Genomic DNA, 22,020 nt, shown 5'->3' with positions numbered 1-22,020 from the left:
CAAAAAAAGGGGGGGGGGGGATTGTGAGTGGAAAAAGCTTAAGAAACCCTAATCTACAGTGATAAGGAAGTTTCAAAGAGTTTCAGGTTTAGGAGAAATAACAGATTTAAGACTGAAAGTCAGCAGAAACATTAAGTCTGGTTAAGTAGAGAATCATAAGTATAGAGATGATAATTGAATCCACGAGAGTTGATGAGATCACCAAGTGAAATAGTAAAGAGGAAGAAGAGAAGAGGGACCCAAATAGAGTTCTTTGGGGATACCCATAGACTGAGAAGTAGTCATATAGGACCAAGAGAGAATAGTGTCCTGAAAACCTAGAGAGAAGAGTTTCAAGAAAAGAATGATTGATAATGCCAAAGGTTCAAAGAAGTCAAGAAGGATGAAGATTGAGTAAAGGCCATTGGATTTGACAATTAAGAGATTACCAGTAACTTTTCAGAGTGCTTTCATTTAAATGATGGGGTTAAAAACCACCTGTGAGGAAGTCAAGAAGAGTCACAAAGGGAGAGGAGGAGGCAACTATTGTAGATGGTCTTCTTAAGGAGTTTGGCCATGAAATGGAGATTTGTAGGATATTAGTCAGTGGAGATAGAAAGAGGGTTTTTTGTTTTCGGGCTTTTGTTTTTTGTTTTTTGAGGATGAGGAAAACATGGGCATATTTCTAGGAAGTGGGGAAGCAGCCAATAAGGAAAAATTGATTGTAAGAGTGAAATAGGGGTCAGCTTACTGCAGAGATGGGATGGAATAGAATCATTTATGCAGGTATCATGTGAAATGAGGAGATAGTGGTAGAATGCATCTGAGTGGTATGTGACATGAGGAGGAGAGAGGAGGGATCTCTCAGTAATTGTCCTCAACTTTTTTCAGTAAAATATGAGGCAAGAATCTCGGTTGGAGAGGCAGCGAGTCATAGGAGACTTGAGGTAAGATGAAAAGGTTTGGAAGAGCCACTGTGGAGAAAGTGAATCAATAGGGCAAGTATTACCTAACAGCAGTGAGGACCCATTTAGTGTTAAATATAAATTGGTATTGGACCTAGTCAAGATAGCTGCATAATTTTCTCTACCTTTATACAAAAGGAGTAAGAATGAGGGTTGTGAATATGTGAATAATCCAAGGCAGATGTTTGGCAGGACACAATCAGCAATCTGATAAATTGGCTAGGGACTCAAGTAAAGAAGACAGCATAAAATTGAACTCTTTAACCAAAGAGTCAAGATGGTGAAAGAAGGCTAGCTCGGGACTGATGGCTGAGGAGAGATTCGAGAAGGTCAAGGGTTAGGGATCAAGGTGTGGACAGAGAGCAGTTTGACAATGAAGAACAGAAAGGGGTAGAAATCCAATAAATGGTGATCAGGTAAAATAATTTCAGAGTTTATGAATGTAGATATGGTGCATGGATAGGTGATGGTAGTTACATGTAGGAAATGACTATTTTTGTGAGGCTAAGAAAGCAAAGGAGGACAATGAGAAATTAGTAAATAGATAAAGTAGGAGACTAGAGTATTAGAGGAAATATCCATATATATGTTGAGGTCTCCTAGTCTGAGGGTAGAAGTTGGGAGGAGGAAAAGATTGAGAGCCATTGAAATGAATTCATTGAGGGAGAAAGGGGACTGTTCTGGAGACAACTATCAGGATTTTGATTGAGTAGGAGATGTGAATTGTATAAACTTAAAAAAAGAGATTATTGAATGATGGTGATGGGGGTGAATGTGCATATGATAATGGGGAGCAAGGGATATCCCAACTCCCTCATCTCAACCAGTCTATTGATGGGAAGGGTGGAGAGTTGAGAAACCAATGAAAGTGCAAACCAGTACTGAAAAGAATAGAAAGAGAGGCTGGCCAGGTCCCTGTGAGATCTAGGACATGAAAAGAGTGGAAAACTAAATGATTTAAAATTAAAGCAAATTTATTTCTTGTGTAGCAGACCTTTTAGAGGGCACAGCAAAATGGGGTAAGTAGCTTTTTATTGGGACTTTGAGGGAGGAAGATGAAGAGAATGAGAATAAGAAATCAGAAGAGTAGGGTGTCTGGGAAAGAAAGACAGTCTGATCATTAACATTAAATGTGTGCAAGGTTGTATAATGAACTTTCTGTAGAAAAATGTATGTGCTACACTTTTAAGATTAATCTGCATTATTAACATTTTCTCTATCACTTTCTTAAGTTTAGAAAATCAACAAAACAATAAAGAAGGCCCTGTTTTCTCATGTGCTGGTTTGAGTTGGCTCCAGCACACTCCTGAATCTACAGAATGTCTATATGTTCTACTGGTATTCACACAGGGTCAGGATACCCTCAGCATGTTGGGTGAACCCCCATGGAAGATTTGTGAGAAGACATGGACAAAAATCAGAGGATGAGCAGGTGTAAATTGGTTGTTATCTGCAATTTGGTAAGGTTGAGGTTCTATTGAAGAATTTTTAAAACACTGCATTTCTCTTGTGGTTCATTAATCTAAGGTAGAAATGCTTGTTCTTGTTGAAAAAATTTATTTTTACTAACCAAATCTTGAATAGTTGCTTTTTCTTATTAGGCCAGAAGGTGGTGCTCAGGCTCCATCATCTGGGCTTCCATGCTTGGAAAGAAATAGAATAATCCAATCCCTTTATTGACTGAGGCCCAGGGAGGTGAAGTGACTTGTTCAGAAGTAGTTAAGAAATAAACCTGCATTTATACCCAGGCCTATTGAATCCAAATCAAGTACATATAGGAGAAAAGGATCAAGATAGCAATTGGAGATATGATTTCACTGGGTATAGGGAACTATTAGGCAAGGCAAACTTTCTCTTCTAGTGCAGGTTGACACTTTCTATTCATCTTATGATCTTATAACCTTATGCATCTTATATTCTTAGACAATATTGATTTTCATTCTTAAAAGATTAATTTTAGTTATAATATAAGGCTCAATGCAGTCATCAAAATATTTTTATCCTCAAAGAAGCCTTTTTTTTGGCAAGGAATTGGGGATCCTTACTTACCCAAAGTCATACAGCTAGTGAATGTTAGTGTTTGATCCCAGGATGGAACTCAAGTCCTCCCTGATTTCAGGACTGGTGCTGTATCCACAAAGAAGCTTTTTGAACAAGTGATACCCCTGACTTACAGATGAACTACAATGTCCATTCTAACTCCTAATTTCAACTCCCTCCTCTGCCTTTTCAGAACAAACCTTCCCCCCAAACGAGGTATTTATGAATAAGAATTTATTAATAAGCTACCTTCACACATTCCCAAGCAGGTAGAATTTAGACTGGTTGAGAGTCTGTGATTGTCCAAAGAGTAGCCAGTCCCAAGATGCTTAACAAATGATAGAATAAATGTGTGTTATGTCAGTTCATTATCACTTACTTTGGATTTATTCCCAGGATATAGATTCTATATGAGGTTCTCTTTTACAGATCTTTTTCCTTCAAAAAAAGTAAATATCCTCAAATCATGAAGGTATTAGAAAACAGTATTAGATATTTCCCAAGTTTTCTTTCCTTATCTTGCTGTGATCTATATTTGTTGATCTTGTGCTGTGTTGGTAGGGGGCAGTGTACAAGCAGAGGTGTGTTATAAGCATCATGATAAACTGGGAAGAATTCAAATCTTGACTCCGCCACATACTAGTTGCATGATCCAAAATAAATTTTCCTCTCAGCCTCACTTTCCTCATCTACAAAAAAAGGCATTAATGCTCATACTACCTACCTCACAGAAATGTCTAGAGAACATTTTGCAAATCTTAAAGCTCCTACCCTAGAAAATATTGTCATACAAAAGCAACTGTCAAAACAAAATGCTAGCATATGCTTAGTATCAAATGAGCTGAATGAATAAGTACTCAGAAAATGATAGTGGTAAGAGGTGCTTGCTATGGTCCAGCCAGCTCTTTAACTTTTAGCTGGGTTTTTTTTTTTTTTTTTTTTAACTTTGGATAAGGCACTTGCATCTGCTTTCTGGGGCAATTATTTTATAATGAACTGCTTCACTACCTCACTTTAAAAGTCTGTACCTCCCCCAAAGGAAGGTTTTGAGAAAAGTGTGAGAGAGGAAATGGAGAGCTTCATTTTTGTCCAGGTGCCCAACCAAGAATGACTAAAGACCTAATGCTGCTTCTTTGGGCAGAAGAGTAGAAATTTCAGAATTGGGGTTGCGTAAGGGAAAGCAAATAGCAAACCTTAGTCCTTTAATATGAACTACTATATAAAACTTCACCTTTTTCATTCCTTTTGGAGGATGAAGGGAAAAGAGGATAAATAGTATGGTGATTTAATGTTAAGTCCTCTTCAATCACCCTGTTCTGACAGCATCTAGCCAGCAGAGGGAAACAGTCTTCAGAAGATAATGATATGCTCTTGCTGAATAGTTGTAACTTGGATTAATTGTAGGTGGCCTATAATAATGCAAAGTTTGGTTTTCCCTTTTCATCCCTAACTACTTTTTCAAATTCAAGGTTTCAAGCAGTATTTTGAGTTCATCTATCGCTGAAAACTGGTTTACCCCTGGATTGTGCTTGGCACAATAAGAGATCAAGCCCAACTTTCTTGTTATTCCACTTCTTCCCACACTGGAGTCCTAAATAGGTGATAATTTTGTGTCAAGGGCAAGGAAAGGCAGGCAGTGGTACAGACCCACACACCTGTTCAGTCCAGTTAAAGTGGCCTCAGGTAAGACTCCCCAGAAAAGCCTAACCCTTTTTTCTTCAATACTTCCTAACTTCAGAGGAACCACCTTCCCCTAGGAAATAACTGAATGTAGATTCCTACATAAATTGTTTTTATAAAAGCAGTCTTCCAAATTTTGGCCTGAAATTGAAATGGCTCGTTAATACTTTCTAGTTTGCATATATTTCCCCTCTTACCCTTTTATCTTCTCTAGAGCAGCAGGAAAGTATAATGAATGGACTCAAGATATATTTAATGGTCTCACAATTAGACAACGAGTGGGGGTGGGGGAACACAGATATATCACTATATATTAAATAGCCAGAAGAGGTGAATTGCAGGAGGAGAAAGAATACTAAAGCCTGTTGTGATAGTTCTTTTTCCTTAAATTTCTCTTATTACAGCCTATCAATTCTGCTGGAAAAGCAAGTCAAAGAGCAGCCAGAATTAGTCACATAGCAGAGTTCTAGTTCCTAGTTAGGTCAGAGGTTCTACAACTATTTTTTGAAGTAAGAATGTTCACATTAAAGATTCTTATAAATTCCCAGTGAGAAAGTAGTTGCTAGCCCATCCCTTCTTCACTGAAACCAACTTTATTCTAATGGAAAAAAACAACATTCTAAGTTCCACAGCTCTTATCATTAACTCTAGATTAAACTAAAAGGAAATACTATAGCCCATTAGAACTTAAAATCCTAATCACCAAACCTAATCACAGGTAAGGATCAGGAGAAAATTGAGTGAATTTCTGTAGACTTTACAATTAAACTTCTTTTGCTCCCCAAAGATTTAGGAGTTGTGCCTTACATAAAAGATTTGCTCAGGATCACATTTCCAATCTTTATTTGAGGCAGAGTAGGAAGAAAGGGGAAGATAGGGTTAAGAGAGTGGAATGAAATTCAACAATCATGCAGATATTGGGTATTCACTTCAAGCATGTTTTATTAATCATATACATTCTACATAAATTTGAACTTGTATTTATTTGGATTCAATTATGACATAACATAAAAATCAAAGCACTGGTCCTCCGAAATAAAGCAGGCAATCACCATTCAATAAACACACTTGATTTATTTTGTATAAAAGGGTTAAGTTTACAACTAAACTTTTATAAAAAGTTTAGCATGATTAAGTACATCATTACACTTTTTGCAGAAATGTACATCTCTGCCACTATACAAGAAAACTCTAATTAAAGAGTTCACAAGGTTCACTCATATATATATATATATATATATATTTATATATAAATATATACACAGCATTCAGTAGGCTTTGTCAAAAAAGATAATTTCTGACCAAAAGACTTCATTTAAGTAACTGAACACTGGATCCTTCTAGTACTCACGCTCCACCTTTGAAAAAAGGCAAAGTCTGCTTGAAATGGGCAATTCCTTGTGAGTTTTAACGTTTCGCTCCCCATGGTGGGAATAGTATATAAAGAAAACCTTCCGACTGCAGAAAGGGCATTTAAAAGTCTCTTCATAAATAACTAAAATCAGTCCAGGTCATAGAACACGCTGGGGTGGGGGTTAAGGGGGTATTCATGCTCAATTTTTCTTTCTTTTTAAAGGTCCATTTAACTTGATGTTGACCTCCCTCATTACATGGTTGAAAAATAAAGTTCAGCGCCTGAAAAGATCCTGTAGATTTTTTGTTGTTGTTGTGCAAAGAAAAAAAAAAAAAAAAGAGTCGTGAACACCTGCAAAAGATTGAGAGGAGAGAGGCATGTTTAGGAGAATGTAACATAAGGGCAGAGATCCGGACAGACTGGCGCCAGGGAGGAAGCCACAGTTTGAACATTTAACCAAACACTCAAAGATTGGGCAAACCCTGGCGTCCAGATGCAACACACACACTGCCTCAAAAGCGCAAATTAAACATGAAAATAGCAGACACTCAGGAGGAAAAACTTCACAATCCAATCTCTCATTTGGATCTCCAAGCAGAGCTCAGAGGCGCCAGTCTGCCTCTTATAGCAATTATTTGATTAAAAACAGCCACTTATTTAACTGATAGGAAAGACAATCCCAGATCACCAGATTTCAGGGGCAGGACCGTAATCCTCCGTTACCCATTAACTCCCAGAAGGGTTAGAGTTTTAGGAAAGGAGAATTCACCATGGAATTTCTGATAATAAGATTAATTTCCAGGAAGGTTAACACTTCATATAATCTGAGTAATAGTAGGGAACAGCCTAGATACAAATCCATTCCACAGGCCAACACATTTCATTTGAGCCACTACCACAGCGAATTACAGGCAGGATTTAAAAAAAAAAAATTTCTGTGGGGTCAGCGATGAAAAGGCATTCCTCCAGGGTGTTCGGAGCCCATGATAATTTACTGAGATTAAATGAACATCTACTGTCAACGGTGTTCATTTTTTAAGTAAAATTTCAATAACACTTTCACAACAGGACTTTCGGAATCAAATGAGGAAAAAGACACCAGGCATAACACTTCGCCATTCAACACAGAAGCTACAAACACTCACCATATATTTAGCCACAGAGTGCTTTGCTCTCATTTGACATTAGCTCTGAGGGGAATTCAGAAGCCTGTAAGCGGGGGGAAAAAAGGGGGAGGGAAGAATGAAAGCACAACGTTAGCATCTACAACGTGAAAACCTTGTAAAGTATTTCTTATAGAACTTCCAGTACCATTTCACAAATCTGTGACAATTCGGATTTACAAACATAAAGGTGTAACATCTCGAGAACTTATTAGCAGTACCAATTTGTTTTGACTTATTTTTAATTAACAACAACAAAAATACTTAACGTTAACCTCCTAATTGTCTCAACTGTGAGGTTGTTAGTGACAGCCAGCACAGGGAATTATCTACGTATGAACTGGTCAAAGAGGAACAGGGAGGGGGTGGTGGGAGAAAACCATGGGCAGACATTTACCTGTAAGGAAAGGATGCTGATATCTGTATTTAAAGTGGTCAGAGGTGTCCTAGAAGATGGATTTTGTCCCGGCCTCTGATGATGAAGGCTGACAATGCTGGGATGTGAGTCTAGAGCGATTTGCAGGTCCAAAATGTAGTCAATTACATGCTGCAGGATTTCCATCTTGCTCACTTTCTTGTTCTGGGGGATGCTGGGCACCAGCTCCTTCAATTTAGAGTAGCAGTCGTTCATATTGTAGAGCAAACTCATAGGATCATCCACCGGGGTTTTGCTACGAGATATACCCAGGTTGTGGTCAGAGAGGCTGTTTTTTCTAACAGATCTCACAGGACTGAAGGCTTTCATGTTGGACGCACAGCACGGAGTAAGTGGTTGCTACTGGCGCTCCGTCTACGTGAAGCAGCCTATTCTCCGTAGCTTTACTCCGAACAGCTCTCTGGGCTCAGAATGAAGCTGTAGGCTGTCGCGGCTGCTTTTATTCTAACACACTAGGACTACCAAAACCAATTTCTCTCGGCTATTATTGGTGGAATTTGACTTGTCCGTCAGGCTAGAAGGAAGCTGCCATTGGTGGGAGTGAAAGCTCAAAGAACGTTCAGTCCTTCCGCGTTCTAAGCCAATCTTCACGAAGTGGGGGGCGTGGCCGAGGGAGCCCAGCTGGGGTGGTAAATACTGTACGGCTGCCACTGCGCTCTGGAAAGGAGGAAGAGTGTAGGGAAGACCAGGCATAGACGGATTTAGAAAATTTAAAATATGCTTTCTCGAATTTTAATTCCAGTGATTAAGAAGTTAGAGCACACAAGTCCTGGTGAATTTAGGAATACGGGGTATGTAATAATGACCTTTCCATCCATGCCTTTTGAACTTTTAACTACTTAAAGTTGTAATGACTGAAAAGTTTAGTGTAGGGAAGGAAGTGGAATCCAAAGAAAAATGTTACAAATGGAATACCACTGACAAAGGAAAAGTATTCCAGCTTTGATGGCAAATACTGTCCCTAAAAAAAATCAATGCTTTTAAAGGTAGATGATTGCGCTACAAGGATGGTCTTACATTTTTAAAGTTGGTAGGCACACAGATTTTCATTTAGTTTCGAACACGGTAAGCTAGAGCTGGGTGGGAGGTATAATTGTAAAAGTTATGGAAATAAATGTGTAACTGAAACTTGCGCTTCGTCCTTGGCCAGAAATCTCTGAAAACCAGAGGAGTTCTAGACATTTTGTTTTCCCTTTGGTGAGTGGAGTGGATCTGGACATTTTTAAATGATCATGTTAATCGGAAATCATTAAGCAAATTTGCATACTGAAACTACATTTACATACATTGCCCTTGAAAGCCCGCTGGTCTGCTCCCTCCCGGGTAAGTGGCATACTACTGTAATTAATTATGCACCAATAATTGTTTGTGGTGACACTTCTCCTTGCTCTTGTACTTCGTAAGCATTGTGACAGATAGCTATTTCTATAGCCAAGGATAAATATCATCCAAAAATATTAAAAAAAAAATTTTAAGACAGCTTAGTTGCTATTTCTTATGAAATTTTAGTCACTCCACTCAATCTGGCAAACATTTTACTTTAAATCCTAATTGAGAAATTGTCTGTACTTCACATGTACACCCCAAAAGAGACACAAGCTATTGCAATCTCAGCTACTTTACGCCCTCCTATGATTTTTTGTGTGTTTTGCAATATAATTTATCTCTTTTGCATTTGGTAAGGAGTTAGAGAAGACCCAATAGACCTATGAGAAATGCAATTTAAACAAACAAGCCTAAAGCTTATCAAATTTGGTTTATTACAAATCTGCATCACACTACCTTCAAGAAGAGGAAGAGGCATAACTAGTAGTTATATACAATATTGTAAAATATAGATACATGCCTCCCTGTCCCCTCTATCTTCTCCAATCCCCTACTCCTTTTCCCTTAATGCTGATTTCCTTAGCTATTGCAGGAAGACCTCAGAATGCTCAGTTTTGCCTAAAGTGCGATACTTTAATGTGACTCATTGATCCTTGAGTTTTTAATCTGGGACTGAATTTTGTACATAAATAATTCAGGTTGTTTCAAATTGGGATTTTTTTTTGGGTGGGGAGGAGAAAGAGGAATGAAGTTGGATAGCTCCTAGTATTGTTGAAAACTGCCACAAACTCTGGCAAGAATTACAAATAAACAAATTTATGAAACCGAAAGAGAGTAATTCCTCCTGAATCTTTAATCTTTTCAGCGTTAAGGTAACAAAATTTTGTCTGCTATTAAATTAAGAAGTGATTTATGACCATAGCTTTACCACCTTTTACCCCTTTAATGGTTTAATGCAGATGTTATTGCCCCATGACTACCACAAGGGAACAGATTTATTTATTTATTTATTTTTTATATTGACACTCTTTTTGTGGGTGGTGTCATACTTTTAAAGTCAACATGTTTAGATTTCTGGAATTAATTTTATTTTTTGGACATTGAAATGATGTAAAATTGACATATTCTTAATTCTTTTCCAAGGACAATGCCTGTCTTCATTATAGTCAGCCTTATATTCTAAGTGGTTCTGCTTTAAGTGTGGAATTGGTTTTTTGTTATTCTTACCTGGAAACTTAATTACCAGAGCATTTTGAACTCATAGGAAAATTAATATATGTTTATTTAAAGTTTTTAAAAGTTTGAGTTTGATTTATAGAACTGACACTGATCATCAACCTAATTTTATATTTAAGATACATGACACAAAGTTGCAAAAGTGATAAAAATAACCATGTAGTAATTTAGTTACAGGTTTATCTTCCAGAAGTACCACTGTTAGATGATTTTTAAAATGTATGTGTTAGAAAAATATTGCTAAAGCATTATTTTTTGCATAGGTTACAATGAATAAAAATCCATCCATTTAAGCATATGTGTTTGCATTTGAAGACTCCAAAGTTCAGATGATCCCAGCTGGAAGAGAGGGTCTTGGAATGACTAAATTTGTGTGTGGCAAAAAGGTGTGAAGGGTTTCCTGTCGGGTGGTAGGTGTTTTTTCCTCCCCCCCCTCCCCATTATCAGTATGCACCCTCAACCCCATTAATTCTGGAAGTTCCTTTTATTTTGTAAGACTTGCTCATGTGTCCTGTATCTTTATTCCAAATACTCTAGTTGCTCCTAACATCTGTGTCCAGGCCATTTCTGCTCTAATCAGAAGCAGCTCTCAGTTGGATGCACAGGCAGCCACAGCTCATGCATTGCAAGGGGCTGGGGGAAGGAGGCGGCTTTGCAATTGCTGTGTGATGCAATGTGATTGGAGTTGGGGGTGGGGGGTGAGGGGCAAGGGAGATGCGGGGAGGAAGAAGGGGGGCTGAAATTCTCAAGGTCCTTTTTGCACATCTGGCGCAATTGGGATTTCTCTCCTTTCTTCCTCTTGGTTTTGTTCTCACAGCTGTGTCCATTTCGCCTGTGACCCCCTGAGTGATCCCTGACAGGTGATGAATTGGCAGCAGCAGCAACAGCAGCGAGCAACCCTGGCCGCTGCAGAGCCGGAGCCGCGAGCCCCGGAGCAGACTCTCTGGCGCCAGGCGCGTGACGCCGCCCATTCACCGCCGCCCTCCAGCCTTGTCCTCGCGGCGCCGCTCAGGCGGCTGCCACGGCAACCGGGGCTGTCAGTCAGCGGGCTCTCCCAGCTGATCAATGCCTCTGAGACTGGGGCAGTTTCATGCCTCACCTCGGCCCTTAGCTGCTCCAGGGCCAGCAAGCACCTGCAGCCAGTTGCATGTCTTAAGTTACTAGTTATTTGTGGGAGGGAAAGAAAAGGAGAGAGGAGAGAAATCTTCCTTTGCAGAGTTTTGCGAGGGAAAAAATGGTAAAAAGTATAATGTAATTCAGGTTTTGCCAAAATATTTTGATTTTTTAAATTCAAACGACTCTGCTGGAATGGAAGGCCAGAAGGTGGAGTTAGGTTACTTTTCTAGCAAATACTTATATTTCTTCCTTTCTCTATATCCACAATGATCCATTTTGGTTACAAAGCTCCTAAGGATACCCTTAAAGGGAAAACTTCTAGAGTCTTTCCCTTAAGAACCGCAGATTATACAAAATAGCATTTTATTTTTCCATAGAAGTCCCGGAGGAAAGATGTCCACCGCTTTCCTTCACCCCCCCACCCTGCGGCTTTTCCTTTACCCTTCCAGCGACAGTAGGGCTTTACGCCACGGTGGGAACTAGCCAGTTTACACCCCTCATTACCACTACAAAGTGAACGTCCAGATTTAGTTCAGAATGAAGACTGCATTTTAAACTAAAAAAGATAAAGACTACAGAAATTTAAAGACAGCTTGTTGAGACTTCCTCTGTCTGGTTTATCTTGAAGGAAAGTTCCCCCATTAAGAACCAGATGCAAACATTCCCATACAGTTTATGGCATCCGGAATCCTCCATGATCTGCAACTGCAGTCTGAAAGTGCTAATAATTATTAATCATCTTTCTCTACTGATTTGTGTGTCGTCAGCCTAGCTTAAAAAAAAAAAAGTGAGGATGGGGAATGGAAAAGATTCCTGATTATGTTATCTAGTTAAACGGTTTGTTGTGGTTTTCTAGGAAACAGCATGTGGATTACGAGTCCCATGTTTTTTACTTGTTTATTTAATACCTTGGCAAAGGAAGTCTTTAGCCTGAAACAAGATTCAATTCAACAGTTATTAGGGATTTCTAAGTGCAAACTACTATGCGATTCGTTGAGATTGCAGAGATGAAAAAATAACAGTCCTTACCCTCAAGGAGCTTAAGGTCTACAGAACGTGGTAACCACACAGATATGCAGTAGTGCCAAGTAGGAAACAATGGAGAATTGAACAAAATAGGATTCTAAGAACATTTAAGGAGGGAGGGACACAGGAATTCTACTTTAAAATACCTTCAAATGGAGGAGTACTAAAAAGACGAATAGATGCTTGTTTCCTAGTACGTACTTTTGAAAACTTATTTCAGCATGACCTCTAATATAATTCTTAGCAAATCAGTAATAAATTACATTAATACAACAGTTCAGCTTCTAAAATGGATTACTTTCTAAACCCACCACAATTTTGAATACTTCCTTCTAGAATTCCAGTGCTGTCTTATTTGCCCCGAGTTTTTTAAATGCACAGGTAAAATGTCTAGCTAAATCAATTGCTTTCAACTGTCTGATCTCCTTTACAGATATCGCCTTTCAGATCCGTTCAAAGAAAGCAGAGTTTGAGAAGTTTTTTTGGAAAGGTTGATTTAACTACCAGCACTGCAAATATTTAGTTACAAATGCTGTGAAGTGCACCGATCTGTAACAGCGTTTTTCTTTCACAAAGGATTTTCCTGTTACTTTTGTTCCGGTCACAAAATTAAAAAGAAAATTAACTTGAGCTAGAGATAAGGTCTGGAAAACAATCTGGAGCTGCCAGCGTGTTGGTGGGAGCTCCGCAGGCTGGCGTCAGGAAGTCTGCGCCTCCTTCTAGGACTGCGGCTCCGCTCTGCGCAGCTGCACTCAGCACAATTAGCTTGTAGTAACAATCCGGCTTGTAGGCGGCCTCTTCCCCTCAAAGTGCTTTTCTATCCTGATCCCTCACATCTTGACGCTGGAAATCAAATCACAAGCTGACCACTGTTTGGCCAACATCATCTGTGGGAATTCATTAACATCCGTCTCAAAGGGCGGTTTTGTCCAGAATTAAACTACATCTTAACATTATAATGTAGCGTAGAAAGAAAAACCTGAGTCCCTGTCTTTTGAGTTCCTAACAAGAAACACATTGTGTACTAATTTTTTTTTTTTCTTGTCCGAAACCACCTAAGTGCTGCCGGTTGGGATAAAGTTAGCCAATACAATGACTGCACTTCAACTTTTAAAGAACTCGAGCGGTCGGAGCCCACGTGCACCAATTCTTGGGTACTCAGGAATAGGTTTGTCCGCCTCATCGTTGGTGCTCTGGCAACGCTGTTTTCTGATAGCCTTCGCTCCGTTCTTCTCGCCCGCTGACACATTTTCTCCTCTGTACGTACTGTGTGGACAACACTTTAATCTGCAGTTAAGTCGGAGCTTTTCGCCTGCCAGTAAGGGCTGTTTTCGCACTCAAGGCTTCGGTAATTCCGTACAACGCAAATAGGAAGTTGTGAGGATGGGGCCCTTTTCTCTTTCTTTTGGTATACTCAGCAGCCGTACCAGTGTCGCGCATTTTTCTAATTTTCTTTAAAAAAAAAAAAAAATACAGTTCAGTCACTCCATTTCGTTGGAAAAGAGCTGCTCAAGTCCCCAGCTAGCCCCGTGCCACGCGCCTGTCGCGTGCCATCATTGCCCGAAAGTCCCAGGGAAGCTAGCGCAACCCGGGTTCCCCAGGCAGCTCAGACAGGGGGCCCGGGGCGGGATCTAGGGATCTGCGTCCTCTAAGGGATCTGAGTAGCAAGTGGAGACCCCGGGTGGGGGCTCGGCGGGGGATTGGAGGGGATCCTCGTGACGCAGGGTCAAGTTAGAGCCCGCCTGGGAGGCGGTGCCACCCGCGGCACCTAGGGCGCCAGGACGTTCCAATTCGGGAGTTGGGACTGCATCCTTAACCCCGCCCCCCATTGCACGTCAGGAGCGTGACCAAAGCTCTGGGCTAGTCTGTCACCGTCTGTGACAGCTGTATCCCTCGGAGAGGCTCACTAAAGCGCCTCCTAATTCATCTTAGAGAACGCGACTGAGCCTTCGTTTTATGGATAAGAAACTGAGGCACGGATCGGCCAAAAGATCTTGTACAAAGTAATCAAGGGTAGTAACAGAGTCCACTGTACATGTACCAGGTATTCCGATCTTAAAACTATTATGTTCCTAATGCATCACAGACACCTCAAGTCACCGATCCTGGAGGTAGTATACAGGGTGAAGGGATTGCAGTTATTTTAAATATTTATTGATTTTTACCACAACTTTATTTCCCAGTATATCCTTCTCCCCTCTCAAAGAAATGATCTTTACTGCACAAAAAAAAAAAAAAAAAAAAAAAAAAAAAAGGGTGGGTGGGAGGGGGGGAGAAACTCCAAAACTAAATCAGGGTGACTAAGTCTTGTTATATTCAGTGTTCCACATCCATAATTCCCTTTCCCCACTCCCATTTCTACAAACTTTGTGAAAGTTTTGTTAACACCTGTTGCATAGACGTCCTCCTTTTGAGTGGCCTGACTGGGTATCCTGGTACTTCCCTTTACTACCTGTAGAATCTAGTCAAAATTACTTTTTCTTTCTGAGCCTCATTTGTAAAACTAACAAAGTGAATTGGTCAGGTCTTTGAGGCTTCTTCCAGCACTGAAAACCCTGATTCTAAGTATAGGCTGAATATTAATGTTTTAAAAATAAAAGTACAGAGTAAAATTCTGGCTTTAAATTGAAAGGACTGGGTGTGAGAGTCCTGGCCAGCATTACAGCCACAGCTATTCCACCTCCTAAGTAGTCATAGGAGTGGAACAAATCCTGGGCCTCAGTTTCCTTGATCATAGAATGAGAAAGCACTTTGTAAGTTGTAATTTTTTTTCATATTTAATGAATTGTTAAACTAGAATCTAAAATCTCTGGAGTACTTTCTTTGCCCACCTCTTCTAATCTAGGGATGGGGTCCATGGACTTGCATGGGGCAAGGATAATTTTCAGGAAGTCTGAATGGAAGCAAATGGCATTTTTATATTTTATTAATTTCTAAGAGAAATTTAATATGTCCTTAAATTATTTAAAAACATTATTTTGAAAAGAGATTTCTAGACTTCACCAGACTGCCAAAGGATTCCATAACACAAAAGACATTAAGAATATTTAGTTTCATAGAAAAAATGGAAATCAGAAGTGGAAAGGGCCTAATAGATTTACCTAGTTCAAATCTTTCATATTACAGTAAATAATGTTATACTTAATAGATGATCCAGGGCCAGAGCTTAGGCCTCTTCACAGTACAAAAGACTCTTTCCACTACAGTTATATAATTATTTCTTATGTGAACTATGCATCCCCAGACTTCCTTGGATCTTTTTTAACCAATGTTAATCTTTCAGACAGGAAGAAGAGGTAAATAAGGGAACAAGTAATCTATAAGACTTCAATCTAGCAGTTAGAGCCTTGGGTGTAAAGTGTAAAGTTTTTAGGCCTCAGCACTCTGGCTTGACATTTCAGGAGCATACAATAATATGATATATCATTTTTAAAAGAAAATCCCTCAATGTATTATGACACAGGTTTTATTACTACTGGTAATGATATATTTACTTATTTTATAGAAAGAACCATGTTTGGTCCTTAATAGAGGATTTGCAGAAGTATATGGATAAAACCTGTACCCCTGAGGGGGGTGCCCATACCAAATGAGATCACAGATCCATTGGAGCATTTGAAATAGTTTTTGAAATTAACTGTGTGGAGGCAACATGGTCATGTGGAAAGAGCAGTGGTTTGAGTGCCATCTCAGATGCTTAACCCTGTGTAATCTGGAGCAAGACACTTCACTTTCCTTCCCCTCACTTCCCCCATCTATTAAATTAGAGGTTTGGCTAGATGAACTTTGAGGTCCCATCAGGCTTTTGTGCTATAATTCTGTGACACCCTGGCTGCAGTGTAACAATTTTGCTGTGGTATCAGTTCAATAAAACAAATGTTTATTAAGTGTATACAAAGCACTATGCCCACTGCTATATTAAACAATGGCATGATTCTTATCTGAAAGGAGTTTACAGTATAATAATACAGTATAGTAAGACACCTCTCCTGGATTACTGCCTTACCATGACAGAGGAGCTTGCATAGCTTAAGAAAACTATGAACTATGTCACGCAGAGTTACCTAAGACAGGTCATAGTGGAGAATTCTGACAAAAGGTAAATCATTAGAGAAGGGAATGGCAAACCACTCCAGAATATTTGCCAAGAAAAACTCATGAACACTATTAAAAATGCATGCCATTGGAAGATGAGCTCCTTAGGTTGATGGCTTGGCAAGCTATGGTCCACAGAGGTCACAAAAAGTCTTACATGACTGAATATCAACATAAGACATTTATGTAGCTGAAGAGGATATGAAGTAGAGAAAGTGGTAAGAACAAAGAAATAGTCTAGTTGCTGTGTTTTAAGAAACAGGCAAAAAGAGTCAATTGTAGGTCTGGAAGGATCATGGTAAGAAGTGGTCCAGAGTTAAGACTTTTAAGAAAGAAATGAATGTATGTAGAAAAATATGTAGAAAAAGATAGAGAGGAACCAATTTAAGGCATTGGAATAGTCTACTTGAATATATGTGGTGGTGATGGTGGAAGATTTGATTTCCATCACCTCAACTGAGTTAAACATATTCACAGGAAGTAAAGGGTAAGTAATAAAAGCAATGAGTTATTGGTACTGGTAAGGAAGTACAAAGATGCATGGATAATTTTTGATGCTTTATAAATTGGGAGGGGGAATCCTCTAATTGAATTGGAAAAGGAACTTAGCTATTGGCTAGATGGAGATTGTATCTCTTGGAAGTTTTTAAAAAGCTAACTCTGCTAGCCCTGCTGTATATGTGTATGTGTGTTTGTGTGTGTGTGTGTGTGTGTGTGTGTGTGTGTGTGTGTGTTATAGTGACAGTGACAGAAAGAGAAAAAGAGAGAAAATTAGTTTAAGAGAGAGTTGAGATACATCCAGCAGAGAGCAAAAACACATACGCTCCATGGAGAAAAAGACACCAAAAATGACATTTTACAAAAAGTATTTTCAAAAGCACCATTCTGACACCAAAGAAGAGGGCCAACTATGGTTTTGTGAAAGAGGCAATAAATGTTTTTAGTTAGTCCTGGGCTCACAGTTTTGATTTTTATTAAATTCTGCTGTATTGTATTTCTTTAGGCCAGGCCTCATTCATTCCTGCTTTCCATCATACTTTTTTTTTGTTTGTTTTCTTTCTTCTCTACTCCTTAATCATTTCTCAATACCTTCGTAAATCACTTCACTTAAATTCATAGGACCATAAATGAAGCTTAAATAAGGCAGTAGATAAGAGCACCAGCCCTGGAATTAGAGTTATTGCTGTAGGGTCAAAACAGTTCTCAAAATTCCATAGGAAATTGGGAATGTGAAGCATTTTAGTATAGTGGTAAAAGTGCTAGTCTAGGAGTTAGAAGAGATGAGTTCTGGTTCCTTCTCTGCCACTAAATAGCCATGGTTCTTTGAGTAAATGGTTTTCCTTCTTCATGCCTCAGTAGTCTTGTCTGTAAGGTGAGAAAGGTGGATTGTGGATCTCAATGTGACTCTTAATTCTGTCATAATTTCTTTATTATTTCAAGGAAGATTTTGTAGGGATGTGAGTAGTACAGAGAATGAAAGGTAAGCATCCCTTTTACAGAGGGACAATCAATTCTTTATAGGTTGTATGTGCCAGTCCAGAATAAGAATTTCAGACCGTGAGAAAGGTCTGTGCATTGTGCATTGTGTGATATGTGTCAATTGAAAAGTTAATCTCTTTAGGCCTCAGTTTCCCCATCTGTTAAATTAAAAGATTGAACTTTCTGGTCTTAACCAATCTAAATTCTGTGATCTTGATCCTGTTAACTCCCAGGAGTAAGGCACCATAGCAATGCAGAATAATTAAGATGTAATTTAATATGGCTATTTTATACAGTAATTTTCATTATTGTCTTTTCCAGAGGGAGTAGAAAGATCACGTGAATGTTAGAATGCAAAGCACTATATTTTACTATGAATGCCTTACATTTGTGTGACATTTTATAGGTATCAGACTGATCTCTCATTTGAACTTTGCAATGGTCCTGTTGAAGCTGTATTGGGTATATAATATTAACCCCATTTTACAGATGAATAAACTAAGGAATGAGTTAAAGTGGTAGACAAAAGTTTATATAATTAGTTACCTATAGAATCAAGATGTAGAGCTATTTTTCTGATTTCTAATCTAAGTTCTTTCTACTACAACATACTACCTTCTTAGCTAAAAGTATAGCCACCTTCAAATTGGTGAGGAAAATAACAAAAGAGCTTCGATTTGGAACTTGAAGGGGTCTTAGACATCTGAATGACAATAATAGTAACAACTAGCAATTATATAGTGCTCTAAGATTTACAAACCACTTGGCAAATAACTCATTTTGTTCTTACAACTACCCTGGGGGATAGGGGCTTTTATTAACAGCTGGGGAGCTGACTGAATGATTTACCCCCCAATGTCAAAGAGTGTTTGAGGTTGGATTTGAACTCAAGACCTCCTGACTCCAGGGACAACTTAATATTCACTACACTGTCAAACTCCCCAGTATAGCTCCTAGCCACCTGAGAAAGAAGGACTCTGCTCAGTTTGCAAGTTTTTCTCAGGGCAGGAACTCTGCATAGTACCCAGTTCTATTCTCTTCACTTGTGCTACAGTAGTTTTAATTTTTTAAATTATGATTTTATCAGTCTGAGTTCTTTGCTTCATGCCTCTGCATGATTTTTGTGATCCCAAACTCCATCACCTGGTGTTGAATCTTTTGGTGTTTGGCTTGACACCAATCTGTCTCCATCAATCTTGACATCCAATCTGCCAGAGCTTATGCTCTAGTGAGAGAACTTTTAAGAATGAGGGTCATGTTCCTATTAGGATGACACAGGATAGGGTATTTGTTGACATTTTTTTAATTGAAAGGAATTAGAATTTAAGAAGAGGAACTTTTCAGGTCCAGATAACCCTAAGGTTTCTTCTACATAGGTATCAGTAATCCTAAAAATGAGAAAATGCTTGTGGGGGGATGGGGTGGGAGTGGAGTAGGAGGTGGGGAATAACTAGTAAGTATAGATCACATTGAAAATATGACATACAGAAAATATGACAAAATGTGACATACAGAAAATATGATCCTGATACTGACACAGAATTATAATCATGATTTTGTATGAACACGATCCTGGGATCTATTTCTTGGAACATAGCTTGTACTTAAGTTATAGAGATTAAAATAAAATTATTTTTGAATTGTAAGAAAAGTTCCATTCTTATTTTTTTAAGTGTGGTTAATTGAACAGATGGGTACGCTGTTGCCATCTGCTAAATTAGCCATAAATGTGGTTAATTTCACAGATGACAACTTTCAGCTGACCCACCTGGGCTTTATTTGAATAGGTGATAGACACAGAGGTGAAAACTTTGTCCCATTCTTACTCCTATAGTTATTTTAACCCTATTTTTGGGGTGGTGGTGGTAGTAAACAATCATATTTTCTATTTGAATAGTTTAACCAAAATTGGCAAAGAAAAATTATAATTTTAAAAGTTTTAAATTTCTTCATTCTTGGGGTGGAATATGTCAATTTTACTTTCCAGAGTAGGAATGATTAGAATTTGTAGGAGGCCGCATAAAATGAGCAGCTGGATTCAGACCTAGAAGAACAATATTTGAATCCCAACTATGCTGGTTTAACTAGTTGTATGAACTAAATCTATCTAATCTTCATTTTGCTCATATGTAAAACTAGGATAGGACCTTTGCTACGTACTTTACAGGGTTGTGGGGATCAAAGCAAATGGTTTTCATTTTATCATTATTTCTTCTGTATCTAGAATGATGCCTTATGAATAGTAGGCATATAATAAATAATCATTGCATTGGATGGCATAATGTCCATAAATATTTTGTAAAACTATAACATTTTATGTACACGTAAGTTGTGGTCATAGGGTTCTTTCCTAAAGTCAGCATTCTTATGAAGCTAGGATATAAGGGTAGAGATATTATACATTCATTTTATTCATTTATTTATTCAGTAAACAATTTTCCTGTTCTCATGAACATTATATTTGAAGAAAACAACAAGAACTCATAGAAGCCTAGAAGATATATAAAGTAGATGCAAAGAAAATTGTGGGAAAGACTCCTCTCTTTCTTTTTCAACTCATCCCATGAATTCAGTCATAATTTATCTATATATAATTGCCAGATCTATCTATCCAGTCTAGGTTTCTTGCCTTAGCCACTATCTAGCATCACCAATTTACCTATTAGACACTCTGTATCTCCAGTTTCTTACTGAACATATACATTGAATTGTCCCACGAGTACCTCAAAATTAACATGTCCAAACCAAAACTCATCATTTCCTTCTTCTCACAAATCCTTCCTATTTCCAAAATACTGCATATATTGAGGCTATTACATCCTTCTAGTCACTCTAGTTTTGCAATCTTGATATCATCCTCAGCTCCTCCCTTTTTCTCATTCCTCATAGCTAATCAATTGACAAATCATGTTGATCCTTTTTCCAGCCTCTTTCAAACTCATCCCCTTGTCTTCAGTCACATAACCACAACTGTGGTTCAGGTCTTCACTACCTCTTGCCTAAAAGCAGTCTTATCAAATTCCTCTGTGACACAAATATGATCTTTATACAGAAACCAGGGAGAGTCAAAACCAAAGAAGAAAATTATGGACCAATATCTATAATGAAAATTGGTGCAAAAAATTTAGATAAAACAATAGCAAGAAGAGTACAACAACATGTCAGAAAGATTATATACTTTGATCAGCTGGATTTTATACTAGAATTGCAAGGGTGGTTTAAGATTAGGAAAACTATAAACATAATTGACCATATTGACTAGAACAACAGAAATCATGTACTTATATAAATAGATGGGGGGAAAATACTTGTGATAAGATACAACATCCATTTCTGTTTAAAAGACCAGAAAGAATAAGAATAAATGGATCTTTCCTTAATATAACAGGTGGTATTTTGTCTAAAACCAAGATCCAACATTATCTATAATGAAAATAAACTGGACACCTTTTCAGTAAGATCAGGATGTCCATTATCATCATTACTATTCAATATAAAACTGGAAATGCTAGTTATACTAATAAAGCAAGAAAAAAGAAATTGAGGTAATAGGAATAGGCAAAGCAAAAATAAAATTAATGGGTTTTTCTGCAGATGGTATGATAGTTTATCTATAGTCAAAGAAAAAATTAATTGAAACAAGTGACTTCAGTAAAGTTATATGATATAAAATAAACTCATGCAAATCATTAGCATTTCTGTATATTATCAACAAAATCCATTAATACATGATAGAAAATGAAATTCCATTTAAAATAACAATAGAAAATATGAAATACTTTGTCTACTTGCCAAGACAAACAGTAGAACTATATGAACACAATTATAAAACACTTTTTACACAATAAAGATAGATTTAAATAGTTGAAGAAATGTTCATGGGTAAGTTTGTTAAGTTAATAACATTGAAGAATTCAGTTTGATTTGATTTATGAAATTAAAAACCAGTTTGTAGAGGATTCATAAGAGTAAAATAAGAGATAATAGCCTCCCCCAATATAAATGGCATTCTGAAAGAATTTAGCTGAGGAGGGGAGGAATTATAATATCTTAACAAGGTTGGTTGAATCATGTGATGATTTTTTTTTAAGAATGGGGAAGACATGATTGTGTTCATAGGCAGCA

At 38.1% G+C, this 22,020-nt stretch overlaps 1 protein-coding gene and 1 long non-coding RNA gene across 5 annotated transcripts; one reads left to right on the top strand and one right to left on the bottom strand.

The window, feature by feature from the left end:
* Positions 1–5,581: 5,581 nt before the first annotated feature.
* On the bottom strand, positions 5,582–8,052 carry ID2 (inhibitor of DNA binding 2). The gene is made up of 3 exons (XM_074288093.1): positions 7,579–8,052; positions 7,164–7,227; positions 5,582–6,369 (listed from the first exon to the last, which is right to left on the bottom strand). The coding sequence occupies exons 1-2, from the start codon at positions 7,924–7,926 to the stop codon at positions 7,171–7,173; spliced, it is 405 nt and encodes a 134-aa protein (XP_074144194.1). The 5' UTR covers positions 7,927–8,052; the 3' UTR covers positions 5,582–6,369; positions 7,164–7,170.
* A 59-nt stretch (positions 8,053–8,111) lies between these two features.
* On the top strand, positions 8,112–13,945 carry LOC141555317 (uncharacterized). 4 transcript variants are annotated; one of them, XR_012486149.1, is made up of 3 exons: positions 8,112–8,940; positions 10,443–10,565; positions 10,997–13,945. It is a non-coding gene; the product is annotated as an uncharacterized LOC141555317 (long non-coding RNA). The 4 variants fall into 4 exon arrangements; XR_012486148.1 differs by having other exon boundaries at positions 10,443–10,589; XR_012486147.1 differs by having other exon boundaries at positions 8,112–10,565.
* Positions 13,946–22,020: the final 8,075 nt, after the last annotated feature.

This window comes from Sminthopsis crassicaudata, chromosome 2, assembly GCF_048593235.1.
Source record: "Sminthopsis crassicaudata isolate SCR6 chromosome 2, ASM4859323v1, whole genome shotgun sequence".
Taxonomy (NCBI): Eukaryota; Metazoa; Chordata; class Mammalia; order Dasyuromorphia; family Dasyuridae; genus Sminthopsis; species Sminthopsis crassicaudata.
This window is presented reverse-complemented; position numbering and strand designations above follow the sequence as displayed.